The following is a 26983-nucleotide window of genomic DNA, read 5'->3' as shown; positions in this document are numbered from 1 at the left end:
ATTAAATTTTCTTTCAGCAAAAAAGTAAATTTAGAGAGATTAGAATTTATTTTGAAAGAAACAAATAAAAAGGAAATTAAACGAATTAAAGTAGAAAAAATTTCAAACTAAATACTGTTTGTTCGGAAAATATTAATGATATCCAAGATTTAAATACTAAAAATTAACCTTTCAGACCTGAATGTTTTTTCCAGGCTATTACAATGTGATAAAATAAAAAATAACACTAGCGAAAAAAATATATTCTTTTAGAAAAAAATTTGTTTACTCAATTTTTTTTTTTTTTGAAGTTTTCCATTAAATGTTTTTTTCCGAATGATTTTTTGCTTTAAATTACTTTGTTTTTTAATAGTGAAACAACTTTTGAGTCGAGAATCAATTTTTTTGAGTTATTTTTTCTAATTTTTTCAATTTCCAAATTTTTCAATTTCTATTTTTTTCTATTTACAATTTTCAAATTTTTTATATCCCGAAAATTCTGAATGATCAAGTAAACGATATTCATCTATTTCTTTGAGTTACGAATTAAAAAATTGTATTTTATAAATTTTCAAAATGTTTATTTTCCATTTATAATTTTATTACTGCTAATAATTTTTTTTTCAATTTTTCTATTGGAAAATTGTGTTCACTTGAGCGTTCAGAATTTTGGACAAATATTTTTTTTAAATTCTCAATTTTGTTCCAATTAAAGAAATTTTTTTTATCAAATTTTTCCTAGTTATTATTTTAATTGAATTGAAATAATTTTAATTTTGGAAAATTAACGAATTAACAAAAAAAAAAAATTATTTCCATTAAATAACGCAAAGTCGGAATAATATCGAAGTATTTAGAAAGAACGAGGAAGTTTTCAATGCAGAGAATAAGTTTAGAAATTAATTTGAACGAATTAGAAAATAATTTATCTACCAAATAGAGAAGCTAAAAAAACAAACAAATCTCGAAAGTAGAATCATATTTAAGTGAAATTTCACCACTTTTTTTTAAATGACCTCAACCCACCTGGACAAACTAGTTGAATAAATTTGTCCTTATCGCGCAATATTCTACATATTTATGAAGCAGTCAGAAACAGGATAACAAAGTAACAAAACTTTAAGACACACTCTCTCTGGGCACCTCAAGATATTAAAAGTTGTTATTAATTTCACAGGAGCGCAAATGAACGAAACAAAGTTTCATTCTTATACAATTTAGAATTGCTAATATAATTTGCAAATTACCAGGACTACTCTTGTGGAAAGAGACAAAAAAAAAAAAATTATCGAGAAGAAGAAACATTCAGAAAAAAACTTTTTTCAAATCATTTCTAATGTACAATTTTTTTCTCTAAACGACCTTTTGAAAAGTACGTTCAATTATCATCAACATCAATGGATTTTACTGCCACGTGAATTGAAGACGTGTCAAGAAAATTAATTGTGACTGCTTTTAATTAAACTCTAGTTCTACTTCCAGTGAATAGAGATTAAAGAAAAAAAAAGTTTTTTGCGAATTAGAAAATTACTTTTCAATTAATTCAATTGTTATCAATTATTGTAAATTAAAATAAGAGGGAAAATTAATTTCTCTCAAATTTGTCTCTACAATAATTAATATTTCAATTATTCGAAAAGTAATTTAATTTGCGAAAAAAAATTTTCTGTCTTTTTTTCAAAAAAAAATTATTTATTTCGAATTGTACAAATTATTTGTAAATTAAAATAAACGAGAAAATTAATATCTCATATATTTTAATTTACAATTACAATAATTAATAATTACTAATCTATTAATTTAACAATTTAGGCGATTTATTAAATTAATTTATTATTTATTTAATTAATTAATTATTATTATTAAATTAATAATTTAATTTCGTTTCATTAAATTTTTTGTAAACAATAAAGTTAATTTTCGAAAATTTTTGAGTAAAATATCTCGTATCGCAAAAACAATTTTCTAAATTTCAAAGATGCTAATAAAAATCTTTATTTACATTATGAGAATTCAGCTGGAAAAGCTTATCGACGTAGATAACTTTCAAAATCTTAACTTAATTAAATGTCAGCCACTCGAGTAAGCACTTTCATGCACTTGTTTTGACAAGATCCTTGAAAAACAAGTATCTACCGTATAAATATTTTCGTTTTTAGAAAAAAAAAAAATCTTTCGAAACTTTGTCACATCTTTTTCCAATAATTTTACATTATTTTATTTTTCTTCAAAAATTAATTTTCTATTATTAAAAATTCTCCTTCTTAAAAAATTAATTTAATTTACTATTCAAATTAATAAAGTAGTAAATTAGGTATTATTTATTATTTGGAAATAAATGAATTCTATTTTTGTATAAAATTTACAAAAATAATAATTAATTATAAGGTAAAAAAAAAATTTAATTTTTAAAAATAAATGATGATTTAATAAATGATCTATTGTTAATAAAAAATTGTATTTGATTAAATCGGTCGAAAGAAAATAAACTGAATACTTTTATTATTAATATAACGGGAAATAAGGAAACGAAATGATAATTGATTGATTAAAATGTCACTTTAGAGAACACGTTATGATACAGTGAGACTGATATTGCAATATTTTCCCCAATAAATTTTTGATCATATCTATCAAATACTACAGGGCAGAAAAGTCAAGTGCACATTATTAAATGTGAAGACGTAACTTTTTCTACGAAGAAATCCGCAACGATATTGCACACACACACATACACATTAGGAAAAAAAAATTTTTTTTAAACTTTAGTTAAAAAATTATCGTCAATATTCTTTTACTCGTTAATTTATTATCTACCACACTATATGCAGGAAATTAATTATTTTTCGAATAATTTTACGCAAAACTTTTTTTTCGATTTCTCGAAGAAAGAGAGAAAATTAATTTGTTTTTCTTTTCAATCCCCAGAATAAATATTTACAAAAATTGCAATTTTTAAATTTCTAATACAAAAATATTTAAAAAAAGATTACTTATAGATAATTTACTTTTCGTTCCCATTTAGGTACGTAAAAATATCTAATTTTAGAAATTAACTGCTATTATCAAAGTTTTAATACAAAAAATCGAAAAGAAATAATTTTATAATCGACTAAAAAAATCCAGACAGTAAAATTTTTATTCAAGACAAACTATTTCAATTTTTGCATTTTTACTGAATGTGTGTGCATTATTTTACGAGAAATCGAGTACGTCGAAAGTAAATAAATTTTTGTAAATTTTATACAAAAACGAAAAGAAAAATACAATTTGATCGTGGGAGACTTTTTCTATTGTGAAAAAGAGAAGAAAAAAACAACAACGCGACAATATCTGAATTTTTAATTCAGTTTTTTGCACTTTTATGCAGCACAACGTCGAATATCAATGTGCACTATATTCAATATCGTTAGTAAACATCAGACAACAGTTTTGCAACGTGCATCAGTCAGCTAAACAATCAACCGTTCGACGCTTCATTGCCTTCCAAAAATAAACTATGCGTATCGCGTATTAAGTGCGAATAAAAAGTCTGTAGTTTTTTTCTCTCTTTTTCATCCTTACGTAACAAAAAAAAAATAAAATGTCCATCAGGAAAACGATTCGTTGTCCTGTCTCTCATAGAAAAGATCCTTATGTAATAAAAAAAGTAGAAGAATAAAATTACGACCTTCACTGAAAAGAGAATTTTCTTTTTCTAAATGGCGACAAATTAGAAAAGAAATGAATTTTCTTTTGATTAAAAAAACCAAAATTTTCCAACTGATTTCTCTTTTTTTGTGTAATTAGAAATTTTTTTTCACTGCCAATTATTGAAAGGACGAGAAGAAAAAAATGAAAACAGGACTTAAAACCTCGTTTCATATTGTTTACACGACTCATTCATGGTCGTCAAATGCGTCCCACTTTCATATTTATTGTACAATATTATTTCAATTTCCATACACTTGGAAATACGAAGAAAGAATCAGAAACGAAAAATATTTACGAAAACTCACCCCTCGATCATCAAGGGAGTCTTTTGATAATCCAAAATCTTCGACTAAGAAATCCGTGTTTATTCACTCACTGAAGAACTTTTACCAATTTAATTGACCAAATTGGTATTCACAACACAAAAATTGAAAAATACTCTCTCTTTTCCCACAAAAATATTTTTTTTTCCTCTTGAAGAAAAAATCTATTAGATCACTAATCACAAAATTAGAGCTTGTTTCTTATTTCAATTAGTGAAATTGAAGAGCGTGCTTTTTGGGCAAGAGCAAAAAGCCAAATGTTGAGGACAAATTTAATAATAGTTTGTCAAACGGTCAACAGCAATATAATTCCAATTCGTGTATATAGAGAGTGTCAGACACAAAACTCATCAAGATAAATATATAAAAATGCACACTACACGGTGCAAGACTCTTTTCTTGATTGGCCACCTTCAAGGTATGACAATCGAGTCAGATGAGGAGACTTCAAGTTGATGACGTTTATTACATATTACATACTCGTCTGCATAATGTATGTGTGAACGTGCAATCATACCAAGAGTAAACTATTGACTTCAAGATGCGTTAAACCTATGCAGGAAACAATAACAAATTAGTATTCAATGAATGAAAATTCAAAATTCAACGACAACAGTAGAGAAAATGGGAAAATTATCAAAATTACCAAATACTTTCTTTTCCATCTTCAACTTTTTTTTTTAGGATATATTGAAATAAGTGAAAAACAATTCGAATTCGAAGGAATAAAAATTCAAATTTATGATAACAATTTCGAAAAATAAAAATAGGGAAAAATAAATTTAACAGTAAAATATAAAAAATTAGTAAAAAATGCAAACAGTAAAATAAAAAATTAGTAAAAAATAGGTACAAACAGTAAAATACAATATTAGTAAAAAATAAAAACAGTAAAAAATCAAAATAGTAAAAATAAAACCCATTAAACAATCAAAATAGTAAACAATAAAAACAGTAAAATATAAAATTAATCAGAAATAAAAACCAAAAACAGTAAAAAATAAAATAGTGAAAAATGAAAATAGGAAAAAATAAAAATAGAAAAATTAAAAATAGGAAAAAATAAAAATAGGGAAAAATAAATTTAACAGTAAAATATAAAAAATTAGTAAAAAATACAAACAGTAAAATAAAAAATTAATAAAAAATACAAACAATAAAATATAAAATTAGTAAAAAATGAAAACAGTAAAAAATCAAAATAGTAAAAATAAAACCAGTAAAAATAAAACCAGGAATAAATCAAAATACATAGTAAAAATAAAACCCATTACAAAATCAAAATAGTACAAAATAAACACAGTAAAATATAAAATTAATTAGAAATAAAAACTAAAAACAGTAAAAAATAAATTAGTGAAAAATGAAAAATAAAATAGCGAAAAAATATTTAATCCTAAGTACCAAAAAAAAAAGGAAATAAAAATTATCCACTTGTCTCTTATTTTCCAGCTTTGCAAAGTAAAGGAAATTTTTCAAAACCTATTCGAGGTGATTGACTCTCAAAGAAAATGAAAATCAGAAAATAAATTTCTAAAATTTACGATGGACGAAAAATTACGGACGTATCAGGTCGATTTTGGCAAATAGCCAACACCCTATTAAATTTCGACGATGAGACTTCTAAGTAGAAGAATATAAAGAAAATTTTTTCCTCTAATTATGGAAATAAAGAAAAGAAAAGAATTTCTAATAGATAAATAAATAAAAGGGACAAGAAGAAAATAATAATAAGAGACAAAAAAAAGTAAAAATAGAAATAAAAGAAACAAAAAAATTGCTTTCTAATAAAGAAAAAAATTCCTTTGTGACAAAAAGAATTATTTTTGTCAAAAAACAGTTTTTTTTTTTGACAAATCAGCCAAAAAAAAAAATAATTCCCTTCTGTACAATAAAAAACAAACAAATAAATTCCAATTTCGTTATTAATTTTGCCACACTTGATTGAAAGCAGGGAACAACGCAATTGTAAAATGTTTTTGTAGGCGTGTAAAATACGATTAAATAAAAATGATTTGTAAATCCCAACAGAATTTCCTGGTGTGTATATATATATAATAAATATGTCAGTATCAAATCGAATAATCTCTATACTGTTATTAAATCGATCAATTCAGAATAAAGTATTTTTTTTTAAATTCTGTTTTTTTTCAAATATACGATTTAGAATCGAGGAAATGTCTAAATTTTTGTCAGACAAAAAAAAATGACATTTCGATAAACTAGCGGCAAACGTAATATTCACCCCAGTGTGGTATCAATTAAAATAAAATAAGATCAATTAATTTCAATTAAAATCAATAATTCAATTGAAAATTAATTAATTGTGTATTATCAATATACAATTACTCTAATAAAATCGTCATTATTAAATTATTAATAATTATTTTTTAATCTAATTATTAACAATTAGTTTTGTTATTTATTATTTAATTATTAATTTTGATTTATAAATAAATAAATAAATAAATTATTAATAATTAGTTTTGTTACCGACTTATTGTTGAATTATTAATAATTATTTCTATTATTTCATTGTTAATAATTAATAATTATAATCAATAATTATTTATATTATTCAATTAATAATGAATGATTAATTAGTCATTAACAATTTCTTCTTCATTTATCGTTAATTAATAATTCATTCTTAACTAATAACTAAAGATTATTAATCATTAATAATTATTTCTACTTCTATAGAAAACATAAATTCTACGAATGCGTAAATAAAAAATTATATCAAAGAATTTTTACTTCTATATCCATTTTGCTTATATTTTAAACAGAAAAAAAATATCTTGAAGAGAATTTGCGTGACGTTCTTTTCTTTTTTTTTCTCACTTTACGAAGAAGCGATAAAAGAAAAATATTAGAATTTCTTTTAACGGATCAAAATATTTCATACAGAAAAAAAATTTTTTAAATTCATTCAACAATTTTTTGTATTTGTTTGTAGATTTTTTAATAGCAATAATTGCAACAGAAAATTTAGAAAAGAGAAAAATTCAATTTAGGCGAAAATTTTTAAGTAAATTAGTTGCATCCGGGAAATTTCAAAATCAAATTATTGGAAATTAAAGAAAAAATTTTTCCTGTCAATAATCAATTTACTGTCAGAAATTATTAACTTTATAATGAACTTTTCGAAAAAAAAAATTATTTTTATTTAAATTCAAAATACGAAAATATAAAAAATATAAAAATATTTTCTTCAGTTTAACAAAAAATTAGAATTTCAATTAACAAGGAGGCAAACAAAAAATTCCCGATTTTGAGTATATTTAATTAATTATTTAATTCTGATTATTTTATTACGAAAAAATATTATTAAAAATAAGGACAAAATTTGTGACTAAGAATCAAGATGAAAGAGGATAATTATGATGATGATGAAGAAGAAGAAGAAGAAAAAGAAGATGTTAGCGGTGGATCATTAGATTCACGCGTGGTCAGTGTGTGCTTCACGTGTCTCTATTTTGAGGATCACGCGTGCACTCTAGGTATATATGAATGCAACGAAAGGAAATTCGTTAGGAAAAAATTCTCAAAAATATATAATCAATAAGTTCCCAATTTAATCATGCCAAAGATCATCGATCAAAAAAAAAAATATAGATATTGCTCAAAACTCTTTCCCTCTAAACTCGATATATAAATTATATAAAAAGAAAACTAATAACCATCTCGACTTCTTTTTTTGGAATGTCTATTTTAATTCTCTCCTCTATTTTTACACAAACATACACGAGCACTGCAGAAACTGACAGTATGAGAGAAGGTTCTGTATTAAGAAATCTCACATTTTATATCATTCAATGTATTTGGGGTGTGAAACTGCCAACATTAATTTATATTCAAGATTATAAATTCAAAAAAAAATATTCCGAACCAACTCAATCAATTTCTCTTGCAATATTAATTAAAAAAATCTAATTACCAAAAGAAATTAATTAATTTATTTAATTTTTATTTTTTAATTTTTATTTTAATTAATTAATTTACAAAAAATTCTAGTCATCAAAAGAATTTTTGAATTAATTTGGAAAAAATTCTAATATTACCAAAAGAATTATTTTTAATTAATTTGGAAAAATTCTAATTTACCAAAAGATTTTTTGTAAATTAATTTAAAAAAAAAAATTCCAATTGGAAATAAATTTTAATTGAAAAAAGAACTTTTTCAAAATTTAATTTTAAAAAACAATTCTAATTGGAATTTAAAAAAAAAATTTATTGTCTACACTGTTTAGAAACAAAGACCAGAAAAAAAGAGTCAATAATTATTTTTGGAAAATTATTGCCCTTTTTCGAATTAAATCACAATTAAATAATCCTATATACATATTAAAATATCTAATCGGCTTAAGGAATTCTTTAACTTGTAATGACAATATGTGAGATAGAAAATGTAAAACGTGACACCGGTTATCATCACGCGAGTTCTGTCACGATATATACAATGTGTCTACCGTAATATATTACGTAATAAACAATAATTTTTCTGATAACAAAATCCTATTTCATGAAAAGCAAATAACAAATTACTTTTTGAATTGCAATGATAACGAATGAGACTTTTTTCAAATTAAAAAATAACTCGATTACTTCCTTTAAAATACGAGCCTTGTAAATATTTATACACCTCAGAGGGCGAAATGATAAATAAACAAAAAAATTAATTTTATAACCAGCATTAATTTGTAGCAGAATAAAAATAATAATTTCTATTATTATTACTATTATTATTCTTATTATCATTATTATTATACTACTATTATTATTTTAATATTATTTTCCTGATATAAATTTATAAAATTTATTTTATTTATAAGAATTTTATTTTATTTATTATTAAAAAATAAAAAAATAATAATAATAATAAAGTTTACTAAATATCTTGTTCCGTTTATTTTTATAAATAAATAAAAATAATAATTCTTCCTTGTTAATCAAAATTTTTTAAGTCTTTTTTTTCTTTCTGTTATAAGCAATTGATAGATAAAAGATTTGTATGCGAGAAAATTCGTAGTCATGTACAAGGAAATTGACTTTGTTGTTGCCAAACTGTCTGGCAAAGACATCTGAAAATATCTTGAGCCAGCTGCGTGAGTGGACTTCATTCACGGACATCAAAAAGATATAATTTGCAGTTGAAGTGTTGCATTTCTTTTTTTTTTTTTTTTTGTCTTAAACATATTTCACAATATACCAAATCTATATACATATATATAGAATGCTGCAAATTCTGACGAAAAATTATTCTAAAACCATGAAAAAAATCACATTTTAATAAAATTTTAAATTAAAATTTATATTTTTACAAAACGTAATTTTTGTATCTTTATGCATCTTTGAAATTAAAATAATGATTTATTTGTTTTTCAAAATAAATGACATTGTAGAATATTTCGTGAATAAATTTTCGGAATTTATTACTTTTTCGTGAATACGGTAAATAGAAAACAACTCAAACCGAAAAATAATATAATAATAATAAAAATGGACAAAGAAATAAAATAAAAATTGGTAATGATAGTAATAATAATAATATTGATATAATAATATTTATAAAAATAATAAAAAGAAGAAGAAGAAGAATAGTAATAATAATAATAATAATAATAATAATAATAATAATAATAGTGATAATGATAATAATTGTAAAAATAATTTAACAAAAAGTTTAAAAACAAGAGAGAATGTTGTCAAAAAAAAATCATTTTATAACAAAAAAAGAAATAAATTTATAAAGGAAAAAAAATTTTAATGTTTAATTTAAAAAAAAAATTGTCCAATTGTTTATCAACCAGACAAATAAAATTTATTATACAATGATTAAATTTTAAAACAAAAAAATATATTGTTTATCTTTTTCTGGAAATGTAAGCCAAGAAACTTCAGTACCAAGAAATGAATCTTTATAAATAATAATAAACTTCTGAAGTTTATATGATTATTTTTCTTCTACTAACAAAAAAAACACTATTACTTTTTCACCTTTATAATTCTGAATAAATTTATCGATTATGTATCTAATGAAATATAAAACTATTATTAGTAAACTACTTTTTTTTTGTAAAATTATAAAAGTGAGAAAATAAAATTACTGCTTTTTTAAATAATGTAGTGACGTAGATAAAAAATGTGTGTCAACATTAATATTAAAAATTATCAATTAATTAATTTTGACCTCAACGAAATTTCGAGTTCTATGCTCAGTCGAGTGGAATAGAATAACTTTTTTTCGTCTATGCCTTAAAGTGTATAAAGAAAATAATCTGAATAAAATTTTATTGATTTGAATTTATCAATTCAGGAAATGAAAGGTTCCAATTGAATAAATGATTACGTTATCATTACCAAGCTAGAATTTCTCGTTTTTCAAGTCTCTTGTATTTATATACACACAAAAAGTATTCGCTGTCAATTATCATTTATCGATAAATACCTCGCTTTATGTGTTAGTGAAGAAAAACTTAAAAGTTTCTTTGCCAATGCCAAAGTCAGGTGATGATCTTTTCATTCAATTATTAATTTTTTTTCTCCATTACTCGCACATTATTATATCAATAATTTAAATTAAAACCCGAATTTTTTTTTACCAATACGAAAAAACACAAATTTGAGCAAATTATTATAAATAATAAAAAAAAAAAAAATAGAAATCCGCTTCAAATTTTTCCACAAAGTTTAAAATAAAAATCCGTTTTAATGCGAAACAAAAAAAAATTGTCAATTCGTGACTACGAATGAAAAATCACATTATTCTGAATTTGAATACTTTTGACGATTCATGGAAAAACTGTGAGAGCGATAAAAAAGTTTGTGTAGTACCAGAGACACAATTGGCCGAATAAAAAGAAAAAAAATACGAGAAACACGAAATTATTAAATAAGGAAAACTAAATTCACTCACCGTTTGTGAGTCTTTAGTCTTGAAGAGATGACAATAATAAAGTCCATCATCGCCTTTTAGAGTGTAGAGAAAACTGCCGCCTTTTGAATCCTGTGCACTTTGCGGTACCAATTGGGGTTTCAAGGTGTTGTTTAAATTATGCCTGAACAATGGTTCCTCTTTGTTGGCAACGTACGCCGAAATAAAACCCGAAGCCAGTAGAAGGTTAACCTGAAGAAAAAAAGTGTCATTAGTATACATAATAATGATAATAATACTTCAAAAAAAAAAAAAAAATATGTCAATGCCTTTGTCTAAAAAATGGAAAAAAAAATTATGATCACAATTTTATGAAATTGTGCCCTAATTTGTTTAATTGCGGTATTTATTTAATTACTGTATTTAATTACAGTATTTATTTATTTACAATATTTATTTATTTGCAATATTTATTTGCAATATTTATTTATTTGTAATATTTATTTGCAATATTTATCTATTTTGCGCAATATTTATTTATTTTGCAACAAAAACTAGTTGAAAAAAAATAAAAAGTAGTAGAGAAGTAAATTTTGAGCTAATGAATTTTAATTAAAAAAAATCTGCAGCGAAATTATTCTTTTGAATGAAACAAAAGATCCGTTCACATAAATTATTTACTTGCAAAGAGAGGAAAAAATAAAAGAAAAATTATTGAGTTTTGAATGTGGGTTTACAATCAGTAAGTATTATAACTGTATAAAGAGGCCTTTTCAGGCATTTAAATTTATTGCCTCTCTCTCTCATGCAGGCGCAAAAAATAAGTTTAACTTTTCCCAAGAACACGAACTACTTCGTGCCAAAGAGTAAGAAATTGTTCAGAAGAGGCTGAATATTACAATATAATAATGAATTTTCGCATTGTACACGACTTATCGAAACCTAAAACAAAAAACACCTTTTGTTAATAAAATACAAAACATAAAACAAATTAAAAAAAAGAAATAAATTTAAACATCAAAATCGTTCGTTTCCTTTTTTTCAAATAAATACGACGTTTAGAAAATTACTAAGACAAAAAGACATTGAAATAAAATTCCAAAATCAAGATTATTCGAATAAAATTCCAAATCTACTGGAAAAAAAAATTTTCTTTTTCTTGCATTAAAAATTAAAAAAAAATAGGGAAAGAACGTTCATATTGACATAATTCACACGAAATTTATTATTAAAAGGATCCGAATGACAAGGAAAATTATATAAATATATTCCCTATTAATTGATGAGAAAAAAAATTGTCAAGAATGGAAAAAGAACAATTCTATATGGTCAATAATAATTTCGAAACATGTGTACATCCGTTTTCTTTTCTTCTTTTTTTTTTTTTTTTACTGAAATTCTCAAGGACAATGTGAGAAATATACAACCACAACAACGACCTAGCTTGGAATTTCCTGTATAAAATACCTGAATCTTCTCTATGTTCACTCGGGAACGCAGGTGCACTCTCCATTATTTATTCTGAGGTTGTTATACTCGCGAATTATATAATCGTAACTGCTCCATTCTAGCTAAAGACTGACATTACAGAAAATCATTAAAGAAGAAAAAACTATTTCTTAAATTTGCAATCAGTTTTTTTTTCCATTTAACGAAATTACTGTTTTTTTCTCATTTAAAATTAATCTATCAAATTAAATAAATTAAATAAATTAAATATTGACATTCAAAATTGAATATTAGTAAATAAATATTGAAATTCGAAACTGAATATTAATAAATAAATAAATACATTTTGAAAATCGTAGTTAAATATTAATAAATAAATATCGAAATTTTGATTATTAATTTTCCAATTCTCATGAATTTGTGCGTGTATTACTCGCCAATAATAAATAGAGCATTAAATATTTAGATTACGCAAAAAGAAACGGAATATATAAACGAACATATATATTTTTATCGATCTTGAAAAAAAGACGTGAAGCAGACCAAAAAAAATGTAATTTTCTTTTTCTCTATAATATTAATTCAGTCTGATTATTGCGGTTAGAAAATTTATTCACCTGATTAAATGAGACAAACAGTATTGAAATTATTCGTCAACAACAGAAGTTCAAATATTTCAGTTTATTCATACGGGTTCTTCGACATGAATATTATTTCAAGAAAATTATAATGTTATTATGATAAAAAAAAAATATTTTTATCATTCTACGTAAAAGTTAATACTCCAATAATTCAAAACAAAAAATTTTTTTCTATTTTTTTCTAACGTTAGGAGAAAAAAAAAATTAAACTTGTAACAGTTTTTCCATAACTAGATGATAATGATTTACATTTTACGAGATTAGTTTGTTAATAGAGCAGATAATTAGAATTTTCCCTGATGTGTCTCGATTTTGAGTTAGAAAATATAATGATTTACTAAAGTGCCGTTATGTTTTTTTTCTATTTATTTTGCAGCGGCACTCCTATTCGATATTATGTCAGTTTCTTGGGTGACATTCGTATAGCGGGGGTTCCAATATCGAGTCAACTCACACAAACTCAATCATAACAACGTTTCGTCCATTAAAAGCGATGACGTCGATTCCTACAATCTTTACACATTTATAAAAAAAAAAATACGATACCGAGTCTATTGTCTTTCTGAAAGACTTCAATTTTAGAATATTCATCTTTTGCATTTTCTTATAAGGACCTCGTGATTGAATATAAAAATCTAGATAATATCTCATTGTTCTATTAAAAAGTCTATAATTATACATTTTTCTCTTTTATAAAAAATCTGTAAATTTTGCTCTAAATATCTTTATTTCGTAATAAAATTAATTTTATTTATCTATTTTACCTGAAATCTATCTATTTTTATTACTTGAAGTCCTATTCGATTTCCTCCCTTGAATTTTGAAAAATTGAATACTTTATTTTTGTTAAGTAATATCAAAAATTTGGAAAAATTTCTCAATTTTTCAAAAGGGAAAATTACTGATCATTATTTTATGATCTGTTATTTTTTTCATTTTGTTTTTTTTAGTTATGCAAGTGTAATTCATTCATTATGTAACTTTTCATGAATAAACAAACGATTTAGAGTTTATTTTCTTAAATCCGTGTGTGTCGAATTGTAATTTTTTAAATCGTTAAAAAAAATATATTTCACATTTTTCGTGTGTATTGTGTGTGTACAATTATTGCTTATTATTACGAAAGTAATAGAATATAACCTTGGCAATTTTTTTTAGTGGAACCAATTTCAATAAGATTTTTATTCTTTCTACAAAAGTTAATTTTCAAAATAGAGAATACAAGATTTTTTTTCTCCGTATTAGATGAAGAAATTAGCATGAGATGGGTGCTAAAATGTTTTGTATACATAATTATAAAAAATACGAACCTTTTCACGTTTGTTTCTCCTTTTAATTTCACTGATAATCCAAGGCAACATCGGAGCACTGAATCGACGGTCCATTGCCGCAAAACCAAAATAATCCACCGGTGATAATTTCATTTTTGCAATTTTTTTTTATTTTGTGTTTCGAAAAGAAAAGGTATTCTTTTAGCCGAATCTCATTGGTGTGGAATTTTTATTCTTTTCACATTTTGGTATTTAGTGTCGTGTTTGTATTTCAGTGCTGGACATTTGGAAGACTAGCCATTTGGACGTTCTATTCAAATTTCGAAAATAATTAATTCACAGACGACAGTAAATAAATTAAAAATATATGAAAATTCTCGATTATTGCAAAAAAAAACAGAGATCAAAATTACGAAATTCAACTTGGAATTTTAAGTTTTCACACCTGCTCGTAAATGATAATATAACTCGACAAATTGAATTGAAAAGACCAAATTAACTAAATCTATTGAAAATTATTCATTTACAATGAAACATGTTAATCAAAATATGACAAATGGATAAATATAAATCTATTTTTTTGAAACGATTAAAATCAGATAAAATACAGCGAGGCTAAGTGGCAATTATCTCGATGTATTTTTATTTTAATTTCTTGGAAAAATTCCTAAATTAATGTGACAAAATTGAGCAATATAAATATGATATGTAAATTAGAAACTATTTTCTCGTTCATTAACTTCTCTATCTAGTCACTAACAATCAAGTTTAAGAATGAAGAAATTTTCCATCAACTTAAAACGAAGAGAGTAAAATTTTAAATTGTGTACGAATTTCTTCGTGCATAACCCAGAAAATTGTAATCAATATTTCCAGTGAAAAATACATGCATGTAACGATCAAGCACAAAGATTACGTAAATTATGCACCCGAAATGAGAACTTATTGTGAAATCAAAGCCTCAAATCGAATGCACTATAAACGTGTGTCAGAGACAATAATAACACAAGAAAATGTCAACTTTGCGAAATAAACACAAAAAAGACACTCTAAGTGAAATTTAATAAAAAATACTTCGTTAAAAGTAAAATAAAGAAAAATGTACTGTAAAATTAAACAAGTTTATTTATACCTATGAGAATAATTAAAAACCTGACCGAATTTAGTTTTTTAATCTCATCGCATAATTCTAAATTGTATACAATATCGAGATAAAATTATAAACCCATGCATGTAATTTAATATATTAAAGAGAATATTTATTAACACCCAAATTACTTGTCTTTAATTCCCCGATAATAAAATATTCTCTTGACAAGAAAACATATAGTTTTTGACTATCAACCTAACCTTAAAGTTAAATGACAAAATTTTGACACTTCTTTTCACATTAACAATTTACTTGTTTTGGTTCTCGTGAAGAATGATAACAACATCTATTTATGAAAATTTGGAAAGAAATATGAAATACTTGACACTGCAGACATCACTGGCCATTTTTTCCGTTTAAATGTGTATACAAAAAGAAAGAGAGAGAGAAATAGAACAAGTGTCAAACGCAAAAATAACTAAATGACATGAAACCGTTATTTTCACGGGATTAATTTGTTATTTTACCAAATGAAAACGAGTGTTTTTGTTGTCACTGTAATGCGAACTAAATAGAGTATATGCTTACCTTTGCACAGGTAAACACGGATTTTTTTTTCTGTAAAAAAAAACTTGATATATTCTGCGCGCGATATACACATATGTGCAGTCACAAAACAAGTGTTCGTCGGTTTCTTCACAGGTTATAGATCGACGCGATACTAACGCCGTCTTTAGGCATTTTTGCGAACTTATTTAAATTTTCAATTTTTCTTCAATTTTCACATTAATTTTTATTAATTTTCCAATAATTAATTGAATAAAATGATAACGGTTTAATTTTTAAAATTGTATTATGTAAATACAAGTTGAATCTGATAATTTTTTTTCGGTTTTGTGCAAAAAACTTTCTGATTTATTTATATTTTAACGAATTTTAATGCAAAAACAAAGTGTTTTTTCCTTTTTTTAAAATAAAAATCGTGTTAATTTCTATTTTTCATAAAATGTGACAAAATAACTGTTTAGACAAGTAATTAAATTCTATCCATTAATTTTTATTGACAATTAAGCAAAAAAAGTATTTTTTTCAGCAAAAAACTATAATTTTTATTTTTAAACAAATTAAAACGAATGAAATGAAATTCTATTTTATTGCAAATTGGAACTGATTTTAATTCAATTGATAAATTTTGTTATGAATATAAAATTTTTATTGGCAATTAATCAAAAAAATTATTTTTTTCAGCAAAAACTAATTTTTATTTTTAAACAAAATTATAAGAAATGAAATGAAAATCTAATTTATAGCAAATTGGAATTGATTTTAATTCAATTGATAAATTTTGTTTTAAATATGTATAAAAAATGCAACTACAAAATTATACAAATTATTAAACGTAAAATAATTAAAGTAACAATTATTATAATTATAATTATAAATACTACAATTAAACAAATTTTTCTTTTGTAAAAAAAATAATATCTGAAATATGCAAAATTCAATATAAAAAAAATGAGAAGATACCAAAAATTATAATTAAGGAGTTTTGTTATTGTCAGAACCAGGCAAATATTTGTAAATCGTACGTAATTTATTTTAATTTTTTTGTACATTACGTTTTTTTGTATGTTCGTAATGTGAATGTACAAAGAATAAAAAAGAACTGACTCCATCGAAAGTTGGCTAAAATGTCAGAATGGGCCCATCTCGATGGTCAAGAATATCTGGAAAATATAAAAACAAAACTTATTAAATTATTTTTTTAGTTTATTATTCGAATTTCAGTGGTAATTGTAAATTTAATTAAATATTAATTTATGCTCTTTATTAAAAATTTGTTTCACAATTTAAAAAAATAGAATTATTTTCAGTTGCAATATATTTGAATTTAATTCAATTTTAATTTTTAATCCTATTGTCCATTTTTTTGTACCCTCACAAAATTAAATTTTTTATTCCAAAAAATTTCTGTGACTTTCATAAATGACAATTTTTTTTTATTGAAATTTTTTAATTTTAATAATTATTAATATTATTTTTAGTTAATATTACGTTTTCCATGTTTAGTTAATAATATTACTTAAAAATATTGTTAATTATATTACTTAATAATGTTGTTAATAATATTATAATAAAAATAATATTAAAAAAAAAATTTTTGTAGTAAAAAAATTAAGAAACGATTTTAAGAAAGAGCAAAATATTAATATTAATTTTAACAGTAAAAAAAATTCACCTTTAGCTATACTCCACCAAGGAAGAGTAATATACGTTAGAAATGCATTGAGAGGGACGGACTGGGCTCGTTTTGTTTCCTTCCAGAAGTGAAAAGTCTGAGTGAAACCTCGCATCGTCCAGAGTGGATTATAGGCTCCGTCGTCCAATTCTGCCACAAAAAATAATTAACTACAAAAACTCCATAAAAAATACACAATATATAATCATAATATTCTATTATTGCAAAAAAGCCTTCAGAATACAAATTGAAAATCCATTTTTTCTCTTTAAAGAATAAGCTTCTCAAAAAAAAAAAAACAAGATAAATTATAATTCTTTCTGATTTTATAAAAGCTTTACAAAAAAAAAATTGATATAAAAAGCAAATATCTAATTGTAAAACAAATAGTAAGCAAATATATCTAGATAAATATACATTATAGAGTACAGAACAAAAAAAAATTATATACATAATGCTGTGAAAAAATTTGCACTTTTTATATTGTTTTTTGAAAAAGAAAAAATAGCGTCGATACAAAAATAATAAATCACAGCAACTCTAAAAATTTAAGCTCATTAGTTTTGAATAATTAAATACACATATAGATACTAATGAATGTAAATATACACACGAGCAAATTAATAAACTAACAGGAAAAGCAACTTCATAAATGTGTTTAGGATATTTTTTTTTCTCCTCACTTTTATAATATCGAAAAACAAAATATGAAGCGAATGAAATAAATTTTTCTTCGTTCTTGAAAATGAAAGTTTATAAAATTTAATATAGTTGAACTTATTTTCCATTTGATGAAAATTAAAAGCAAAAATCGGAAAATTACGATTTGACGAAAATTCGAAGTAAAAAATAGGTTTTAATTAGAAATTTTCGCAATTGAAACAAATAAAAATCAGAATATTACGAATCGACGAAAATTAAAAGTAAAAATTTATTTTAATTAGTAATTTTGGAAATTAAAATAAATTACAATCAGAATATTACGAATTGATGTAGAAAATACGATTTTAATTCGTAATTTTGGAAATTAAAATAATCAGAATATTACGAATTGAAAAAATTTAGAAGTAAAAAATCGATTTTAGTGGTAATTTTTAATACCTAATATTAATTTTTTCAAATTAAAACAAATTACAATCAGAATATTACGAATTGACGAAATTAATTAAAAGATTAAACCAATTAAATTTAAATTCACTTCTAAAATTGAATTTCACAATTTTATTTTGTAGAAAAAATATTCAAAATAAATAAAAAGAAATATTTTCGTCAAATTGGAATTTTGCAATTAAAAGCAAAATTTATCGTTTGCAAATAGACGAAAATTGTAGTAAATATTTCAAAAAAAATAATATAAATATTTTCCCTCAACTTTTTGATTAAAAACGATTTTTTGAAGAAAAACTTTCATTGACAAGAGGCGTATTCGACAATATTGGATATGAATTTAGCACATCTGATTCTGAAGTCTAGGGTTTTTTGAATAATAATCAGCGAGAAGGCGCGTCTTTTTTTTTTAAATATAATAATGAATAAGGAATGCTGATTAAAAGAGGTTTTTATTGCGGGGAAGAATTTACCCTGTGAGCCGGGGCGGCGCGGGAGCTCGCACCAATAGTAGATTGCCGTTCCATCGGTGGTAACGCGATGTGGAGGTAAGGGATTCTCAGCGAAACTCCCTGAGAATGCTCGCCGTCGTCTTGGTCTCGGTAGAGTCGCACTTTGTCTATGTGTACAACTTTGTGATCGCATTAATTTTGCGTTTGCATTTTTGTCCTTATTAAATTCATTTTCGCTTTTATTACGATTCTTTTTTCGTAATGCATCATCACTGTCGCTACCATAGCCGCGAACAAGATCAAGATTTATTCGAGCGATTCTTGGTGTGGGTGAAATTTTATTTTCGTCATTCTCCTCTTCCTCTTCGAATGACATACGTTCATCGAGAAATGGTCGTTGTTGTTGATGATTCTGCAAATTATCATCGAGGGGTAATTCTTCCTTGCCATCGACAAGAATTGCTCCAGCGTCGAGTTTTTGTCTCACATTGTCTTCGGTTAATGATGCACCGGAAGTTACAAGAAGTTCACTGCCAACCTCTATTGTTTGCTGATGATGAGGATGATTCTGGACTCCTGTATCGCGAAATCCAAAAATGTCCATGAGACAAAGTGTTTAGTTTTTTACAGCCGAAGGTTGCAGAGTTTTTTTTTTTTTTGGTTTCGTTAGCATTCTTCAAGGGTCACTGAGACTTATTTTCATTACCATTAAATTTATACTATTGAAAAGTATTTTTAATCACAAAAAATAATTTTGATTTTGAAATTTAATTCTTTTTTGCAGAAATTCAAAATAAGGAAATAATCAAAAACATTTCGAAATAGAAATAAATTACGAAACGAAGCGAATTCTACAACTTAGTGTAAATATTCAAAAAGTGAAAATTACAAAAATTTCCTTCACATTTTCATCAGTTGAATAATTTATAAAAACGAAATTGTTTCAGACAAGTCTCAATGAACCCAAGTAAGATTTTTTTTGAGAAGTTTTCCCCGAGGACACACTCACCGCGAGTGTCGCGGTAGTTCTTCTTGTGATTTGGTGAACTTTCCTTCCCTGATCGATCCCTTGAATTCCTTTGCTTCCGACCAGAATTCCGGCTTGAGAGAAGTGGCGATTTTCTGCGTCGAGAATTGGGACTCCTACGATTACCTGGTGAATGAGGTGTCGTTGTTGTTGTTGTAGAAGTAGTCGTAGTTGTACTTGTAGTAGTAGTTGTTGTTGTTGTTGTTGTCGTTGTTGTCGACGATGATAAGCCCCGGCCGCCCCAACTGCAATTCTGTCCATCAGCTACAAATAAGGAAACAGCCGAAAAAAATGACATGCCAATAAATTATTTTAAAGACATGTGTTCTCCAAAAAAAGGACGGACTTTTTTTTTAATTTTTCGTGTGTAAATAATTGTGGTGATGGTGTTGGTTCTTCTTTGTGTATTTCGCGTGTATTTAAAACGATACACTTCTTTCCCCTCGACTTTGGAATTCTCGCGCTTTTTATTTATTCCATATTATTTGGCAAACCAATCTTTCTATTTTTTTTTTACAGAAACCAAGAATTTTTTTTCAATTTCGAATAACTAAAAGTGCAACAGAAATTTAATTCCTTAACACGTTTACCGTCTTAAAAGTATCTACAAAACCGGAAATACGACTCTCGAAAGCCTCTGTGAATTCGTAAATCACTTTAGAATCAGTTAAAATCAATGAATTTTTACAATGAAAATCAAAATAACTTTGTTATTTTAATCAATGTACATTATACAATGGAAAATTGTATTATATTATATATAATAAATATATATATAAATATATTATATAAATTAATTTTATTACATCATAGTGAACTTTATATTATAATAAATTTTACATTAATACTACAATAAATAAATTTCCATATTTCAATCTATTTTTACATAAATAAACTATATATAAACAATTACTTTCAAATTCAAAAAGTTTTGTTAAATTTTGTTGTTGAAAAATAATTTCATTGAAGATTAAAATATTTTTCTTTTTTGAAATATTTACAGATAATTTTAAAAATATTTTACAGAAAGCGAAGAATATCACAGGGGCATTCGAAAAACAAATTTACTCAAACAAGAAGAAAAACCATGGATGTATATCATGGTGCTCTAGAACTGTGCATTCGAAAATTAATATTAAAAAGAGAATTCTAATTTACAGAAATAAAAAAATTGAACTATTATTTAAAACAGGAATTATTTATTTGCTATTTTCAAATTTATAATTATTATCATTTCATTCATAAACATATTTGTACTTCAATTCGTATTTTTTACGATTTAAATAATTTTTTTTACAAATAATGCATTGTTCTTAATTTATAAAAAAGGGGGAAAATAATTAAAATTATACCTTTTTATTGTTAATTTTCTCGATAAGAATAACTTTTAGTAGTCAAAATAGTAAAAACATTGAAATTATTTATTTATTTAGACAAATAAAAATAAAAGAATTAATATTGCTTTTCGAATGAACAGCGAGAGCAGAGAGCTTGTGTATTTTGTAATTATAGAAATTATTTATTTTTATATATATGAACCATTTAAATATATATAGAAATAAATAAATGTTGTGCACAACACTTAAAAAAACGCGCATGCAATAGAATATAATTTCGCATAGGTGCGGGATAAGTGAAGTTATAGAGATAAAGAGTGTACAGTAAAACGATAAACGAACGTCATCGACTCGACAATTTAAAAAATAAGTAGAGAAACAGAGAGAAAAGAAGAAAGAAAGAAAGAGATAGATAGATAGAGACAATGACAAACGTTTATAAAAAAATTAACTTTTTTTCCCAAAAAAAAAGGTAATTAATTTTGCTCCTTATTTTTTAAGTAAAGAAACAAAAAGTTTCTTTAAAACTAAGTGTGGAATATTTTTTTGCAGAAAGAGCAAATAATTAATAACCAATTTGCTTTTGTTTTTTAGTTACCATCTCGAACATCTCCGGCTTCAATTTCACTGAGTCCATTTGCCATTGAGTCCAATCCTTCATTTTCAGATCTCGCTTTTGTCGCCACTGATTCTGGTTTTGTTCGCCAACCGCCTCGCACAAAATTATTTAAATTTGCACTCGGATCCGAGAGTCTTCGCTGATGACGATACATAAATAAATCCTCCGCATCCTCCCAGTCTGCATCCCAAAGATCAGTGGCACAATATCCCGGTTCCGATGTCGGTGTCTCGGCACCCGAACCCTTTGGTTTCGTCACTGCCATTTCTGCGTGGCCTTTTCCTTTTTTTCGAAAAAAGAACATTGTGAATAAAAATAATAGTACAATAAAAATTATAATTTAAAATAATTCAATTTTTTGCAAATAAATTATTCAAATACCTTGGGGACCCTTCATTCGGACAAATTCGACACGTTGAGAAGTTGCTCCCGAGAAAAGACCGAATGTCATTCGTTGTGCCACTTTACTGCTGAGACTTGACTTTAATAAAGATTTTAATAAAATTTGATAATTAAATATTTGCTGTCTTTAGATAAAGTTGACAAAAATTTATCTTCAGATTTGTATTTTAAGATAAATTTTTAAGTCAAGATATATTTTTAAATATTTTCTAAATTCTTACCCTGGCGTCGTAAACTTTTTTCAAAGCATCATATCTGATGGATCCGAGGAATATAACTCCTTGAATAGCACCATTTCTATCGGAGGCGACTAATTCAACGCAGACCATTTCCCCATCCCTGACTAGTATATCACAGAAAACTTCGTCAAAGTTATCTACCATAAAGCAGATGTGTGGATACGTCATCTCCTCGAGATCGCCTTTGGCATCCATACGACGACGACTGGGACTCGCGTAAACTTTCTGCGAATGCCTTCTCAATACCTATTTCAAAAAAAAAAAAATTTCACAATTTAAACGAATTCATTTTTTATTCCTCTTCTTCATTTATTCATTCATTCATTCATTCAGTCAACTTCTAGTTAAATTTCGTTGGTTTATTTACAATTGTTAAGTAATTTAAAAAATTGATCATAAATAATATTAATAGCATAAAATGTATTATTTTTTAATGAGTATAAATTATAATAGCAGTAACTCTACCAATGTATTAAAAAACTATTGCAAAATGCAAATGACGCAATAATGAGTAAAGAAATATAATCAATGAGTCAAGTTCCTCGAAAGATTAAAGGTATACAATGCAAAGTATTATATACGACGTAAAATGAGAAAGGGAAAAAAAATAAAAAAGCAAAAAAGAACGAAGAGCAAGAGAAGAAGTAAAAAAAATACAAAAGCAAGAAAAACGAAGAACAAAAAAAGAAGTAAAAAAATACAAAAGCAAAAGAAAACGTAGAGCAAAAGAAGAAGTAAAAAAAGAAAATATTCAAGAGAAAAATATTTAGACTACTTAAAAAGTAAATTATTACTTGTAATTCCTTTGGGCTTGTTCGTGTACATGTGGCGAGTGTTAATGTATAATCAAACTGATGAACAACTAAATTGAGATAAACCGTTTCCTCCCAATCAATATCTGGATCGCCGATTGGCAATTTTTTGCTGTCCTTGCGAAAAACATTTACTTCTGTCTCGAATTTCGGCAAATATCTCGACGATGTCTTGACATGCTTTTTTCTCACGAAAAATAGAAGATCATCACCGTCAATTGTGTGCTCAGCTTGAAAGAGAAAATGCCGAACAAAAAGATCCGTCCAATATGTAGTGCCTTGTAACATCACAAATCCCGAATCTGTAAAAAAAATTTTTTATTTCAAGTTATTTACATTTATTAATTGTGTTTCAATGCGGCAGGAAAAATAATTTTAAAATTAAAATAATTTAACTATTTTTCAATTAAAACAATAATATTATAAAACAATAATAGAATTAGAATAAAAATACCAAATTTTCAAATTAAAATAATTTAACTATTTTGGAATTAAAACAATAATAAAAAATTAAAATACAATATTTTCAAATTAAAATAATTTAAATATTTTTTAATTAAGACAATAATTAAAATAGAAAATAGAAAAATTAAAATAGAATCAAAAAAATTGACAGTAGAAAAATTGAAATACAATAAAAAAAATTAACAGTAGAAAAATTAAAATACAATCAAAAAAATTGACAGTAGAAAAATTAAAATACAATTAAAAAAATTGAGAGTAAAAAAATAAAAATACAATCAAAAAAATTGACAGTAATAAAATTAAAATACTATCAAAAAAATTCCATTAATAGAATTAAAATATAATCAAAAAAATTGTCAGTAATAAAATTAAAATACGATCAAAAAAATTCTAATAATAAATTTAAAATACAATAAACAACTTGCCAGTAATAAAATTTTAAATATAACATTGACAGTAATAAAATATAATAATACAATAAAAGAAAATTAAAAGAAAAGGAGAAACAGAAAAAAACGGTAAAAAATCGCTAAACAAAATAAAAAGTGTGAATGAGAATAAAATAAATTAAGATTAATTAAAAGAAACTGTTTCGAATTTTTTATCTATAGAAAATTATATTTAATTTATGTCTTTGCTATAAATTCTACTTTTCTATATCGTCAGCCCACGTTGATTATAATCAACTTACAGCAATTAATTTACATAATAATTATTCTGTCAACTTGCATATTACACAAATTTTAATAAATTTACTCCCTGAAATAATAATAATTGACACTTTTGCACATCAAGTTAAAATTATGCAAAATTAAAATCAGATAACTTTTTTCTTTTTTATTTTTAGTAAATATTATATCAAGAAATGTCATTTAGATCTTTTAATCAAGTATAGAATAAGGAAAAACGTAACGTATAGGTCATTTAATTATGACTCATTTTAATTACGGAAATATGTAAATTTTTAATATATTTATATTTTCGCTTCAAAAAGAATTTAAGAAAATAAGTGAATATTCGTTATTTAATTAAATTATTGTAAACAATGTACAAGATTGGGTATAAAAAATGTAAAAAAAGGTATTTAAACAAAATTTTTGTATTTTAAAATTTATTTTCATTTCAAAAGTTGGTATTTCTGCAGAAAATATGTTATTTTATTTGAAAAATAAACGAAAATCGTTTTGTTTATAATTACAAAACTCTCCTGTAGTTAGATTGGTTGATAGTAGTGATTTTATTGATTAAATAATAGCATTGTAAACAAGAGTAAAAATGTAAGCATTGTTTATAGTAAAAGAAAAACAAAAGGAAATTGAAGTGATTGACGTTTTATAAAGTAATTTCCTAACTGTCGATTATCGGCAAACTATTGACATTTGTTGTGATGAACTTTTGCCAGAATTCAACCCCTCCCAAAGGGGAAACCCCGAACCAGAGATAGATTAAAACTCACCATCCTTGAGTAGTTGACGCATTTCTTTTGTCCTTTGAAAATTGATTTCTTCGAGTAATTGCTCCAACATTGTTGGAGGCTTAGGAAAAGCGGTTGTTGAACTTCCTGGTAAATTTGCCATAGCTACTTGGGGGTTTTGTGACAGCTTTTTTCCAAAAATTAATACAACTTCTCATGCATTTAGAACATTTTTTCTATGCATCACAACCAGTTTCAATTTTTCGGTCGCACGATAATAATATTATTTTAAATAAAAAAAAAAGGGGGAATAAACACATCAACTCCTGTCGTCCGCAAGGCCATTCATCTAGCGGATCGACGGATTTCACCACTGCTAGGAATTTTGCATTTTTAAGGCACACTGTTTATTCTTTTTTCCAATAATTATTCTTTATGGAATGATAAAGTTTCTTTTGCAAATATTAACGTAGGGGACGCGGAGTTGCTCCGCTCCCGTTTCGACAAACATTGCCTCGTTCTTTTCTCGTTCGAAAACCTGTCACCGCTTGCACTTGTCGATAATATAACGCAAGCGCAATGCATTGTCCATTGAGCAAAAATTTATTATTGTTTACCATGTTTACTATATTTTAGCAAAACTGATATGGGTAAAAATTTATTTCGTAAATTCAAATTTTAATATTGTCTGCTCGTTAAAAATTTATACTTTCTAAAAAAAAAAGTATATGAGTTATTAGAAATTACCAAAATTTGACATCTTTTCAATATACCGCTGTTAATTAGAAGAAAACATTTTTTTATAAACAATTTAAAAAGTTATTTAAAACAACATAACCTAAAAACTGAGAAAAAGGGTTTTTTTACTGACCTTACTAACAAATTAAATTTTTATTTATTTTAATATCACATTTGGATGAAAAGTAATATTATAATTGCCGAGTTTCATAATTATATTTTATAAATCTGTTCAAACTTTATAAAATTAGTAAACGTAAATAAACAAACGTTGATTTTTAAAGGGTTGATAAAACAAGCAAAGTTAGAAGAAGCAACACCAGAGGCGCTGCTGAAGAAAAATTATTTGTCGTCTGCTAAGTAAAATTTGTACAACTTTTTACAAAGCATCACAAAGTTTGTTACTAATTTTACAAAAAAAAATTAAGAAAATAGAATAAAAGTTACATAGATATTCAGTGCTTACAGAAGCCATAAATATATTATTCAAATTTCGAAGAAGATAAAAGGCGAAAATGAAACTTGGAAAGAGGCACGTTGAATTGGCAGTGAAATGGTAAGTTTAATTTACGTTTTCTTTAATTATTTATTAATTAATTATCTCAAATATCTATTTTTTGCATTTTTAATTAAAAAAATGGTTTTTTTTACTGTTAACCGTAAAGTAGTTAAATTTAACTAAAAGTTTATACTAACAAGTTAAAATTGACGACTCGATAAAGTGGAGAGATTATATAATTGAATGAATTGAATTTTTTATATTAAAAGTAAGAAATATATGATATTGTTTACTTTAGGATCTATTTTTT

The 26983-nt window shown here is 24.8% G+C and overlaps 2 protein-coding genes and 1 long non-coding RNA gene across 5 annotated transcripts in view; 1 reads left to right on the top strand and 2 right to left on the bottom strand.

Annotated features, from left to right (window-relative positions):
• The window catches only part of LOC122508384 (TBC1 domain family member 4), a 34328-nt gene extending 18304 nt beyond the window's left edge, over nucleotides 1–16024 (bottom strand). Inside the window, exons 1-3 of the mRNA XM_043621684.1 lie at nucleotides 15912–16024; nucleotides 14273–14543; nucleotides 10915–11124 (exon numbers count right to left, since the gene is read on the bottom strand). Of these exons, the coding sequence (XP_043477619.1) occupies nucleotides 10915–11124; nucleotides 14273–14386 (324 nt within the window). The 5' untranslated portion in view covers nucleotides 14387–14543; nucleotides 15912–16024. The remainder of the gene's footprint in view (nucleotides 1–10914; nucleotides 11125–14272; nucleotides 14544–15911) is intronic.
• Nucleotides 16025–16896: 872 nt separating this feature from the next.
• On the bottom strand, nucleotides 16897–26463 carry LOC122508407 (uncharacterized protein KIAA0930 homolog). Of its 3 annotated transcripts, XM_043621715.1 has the most exons (10): nucleotides 26308–26463; nucleotides 25479–26148; nucleotides 23540–23859; nucleotides 22728–22991; nucleotides 22486–22585; nucleotides 22084–22386; nucleotides 20131–20412; nucleotides 19143–19697; nucleotides 17563–17712; nucleotides 16897–17050 (listed from the first exon to the last, which is right to left on the bottom strand). In XM_043621715.1, the coding sequence occupies exons 2-10, from the start codon at nucleotides 25597–25599 to the stop codon at nucleotides 17010–17012; spliced, it is 2136 nt and encodes a 711-aa protein (XP_043477650.1). In that variant the 5' UTR covers nucleotides 25600–26148; nucleotides 26308–26463; the 3' UTR covers nucleotides 16897–17009. The 3 variants fall into 3 exon arrangements, with proteins under 3 accessions (XP_043477650.1, XP_043477651.1, XP_043477653.1); XM_043621716.1 differs by lacking the exon at nucleotides 26308–26463 and having other exon boundaries at nucleotides 25479–26224; XM_043621718.1 differs by lacking the exons at nucleotides 19143–19697; nucleotides 20131–20412.
• On the top strand, nucleotides 25045–26587 carry LOC122508408. The gene is made up of 2 exons (XR_006302230.1): nucleotides 25045–25102; nucleotides 26459–26587. It is a non-coding gene; the product is annotated as an uncharacterized LOC122508408 (long non-coding RNA).
• The last annotated feature ends 396 nt before the right edge of the window (nucleotides 26588–26983 follow it).

The sequence above is a fragment of the Leptopilina heterotoma genome, unplaced genomic scaffold (assembly GCF_015476425.1).
Source record: "Leptopilina heterotoma isolate Lh14 unplaced genomic scaffold, ASM1547642v1 Lhet_54, whole genome shotgun sequence".
NCBI lineage: Eukaryota > Metazoa > Arthropoda > Insecta > Hymenoptera > Figitidae > Leptopilina > Leptopilina heterotoma.
Note: the sequence above shows the minus strand (reverse complement) of the source record. Positions and strands in the feature narration are given on the sequence as shown.

Bases quoted from the DNA above. Each gene is read 5' to 3' on its own strand.
- LOC122508407 (XM_043621715.1), bottom strand. From the start codon at position 25,599: ATGGCAAATTTACCAGGAAGTTCAACAACCGCTTTTCCTAAGCCTCCA. The intron at 22,992-23,539 runs GTAATAATTTAC...TTTTTGAAATAG, and splicing joins CAAGCCCAAAGGAATTACAA to GTATTGAGAAGGCATTCGCA. The intron at 20,413-22,083 runs GTAACTAAAAAA...CCTTATTTGTAG, and splicing joins AGCCGGAGATGTTCGAGATG to CTGATGGACAGAATTGCAGT.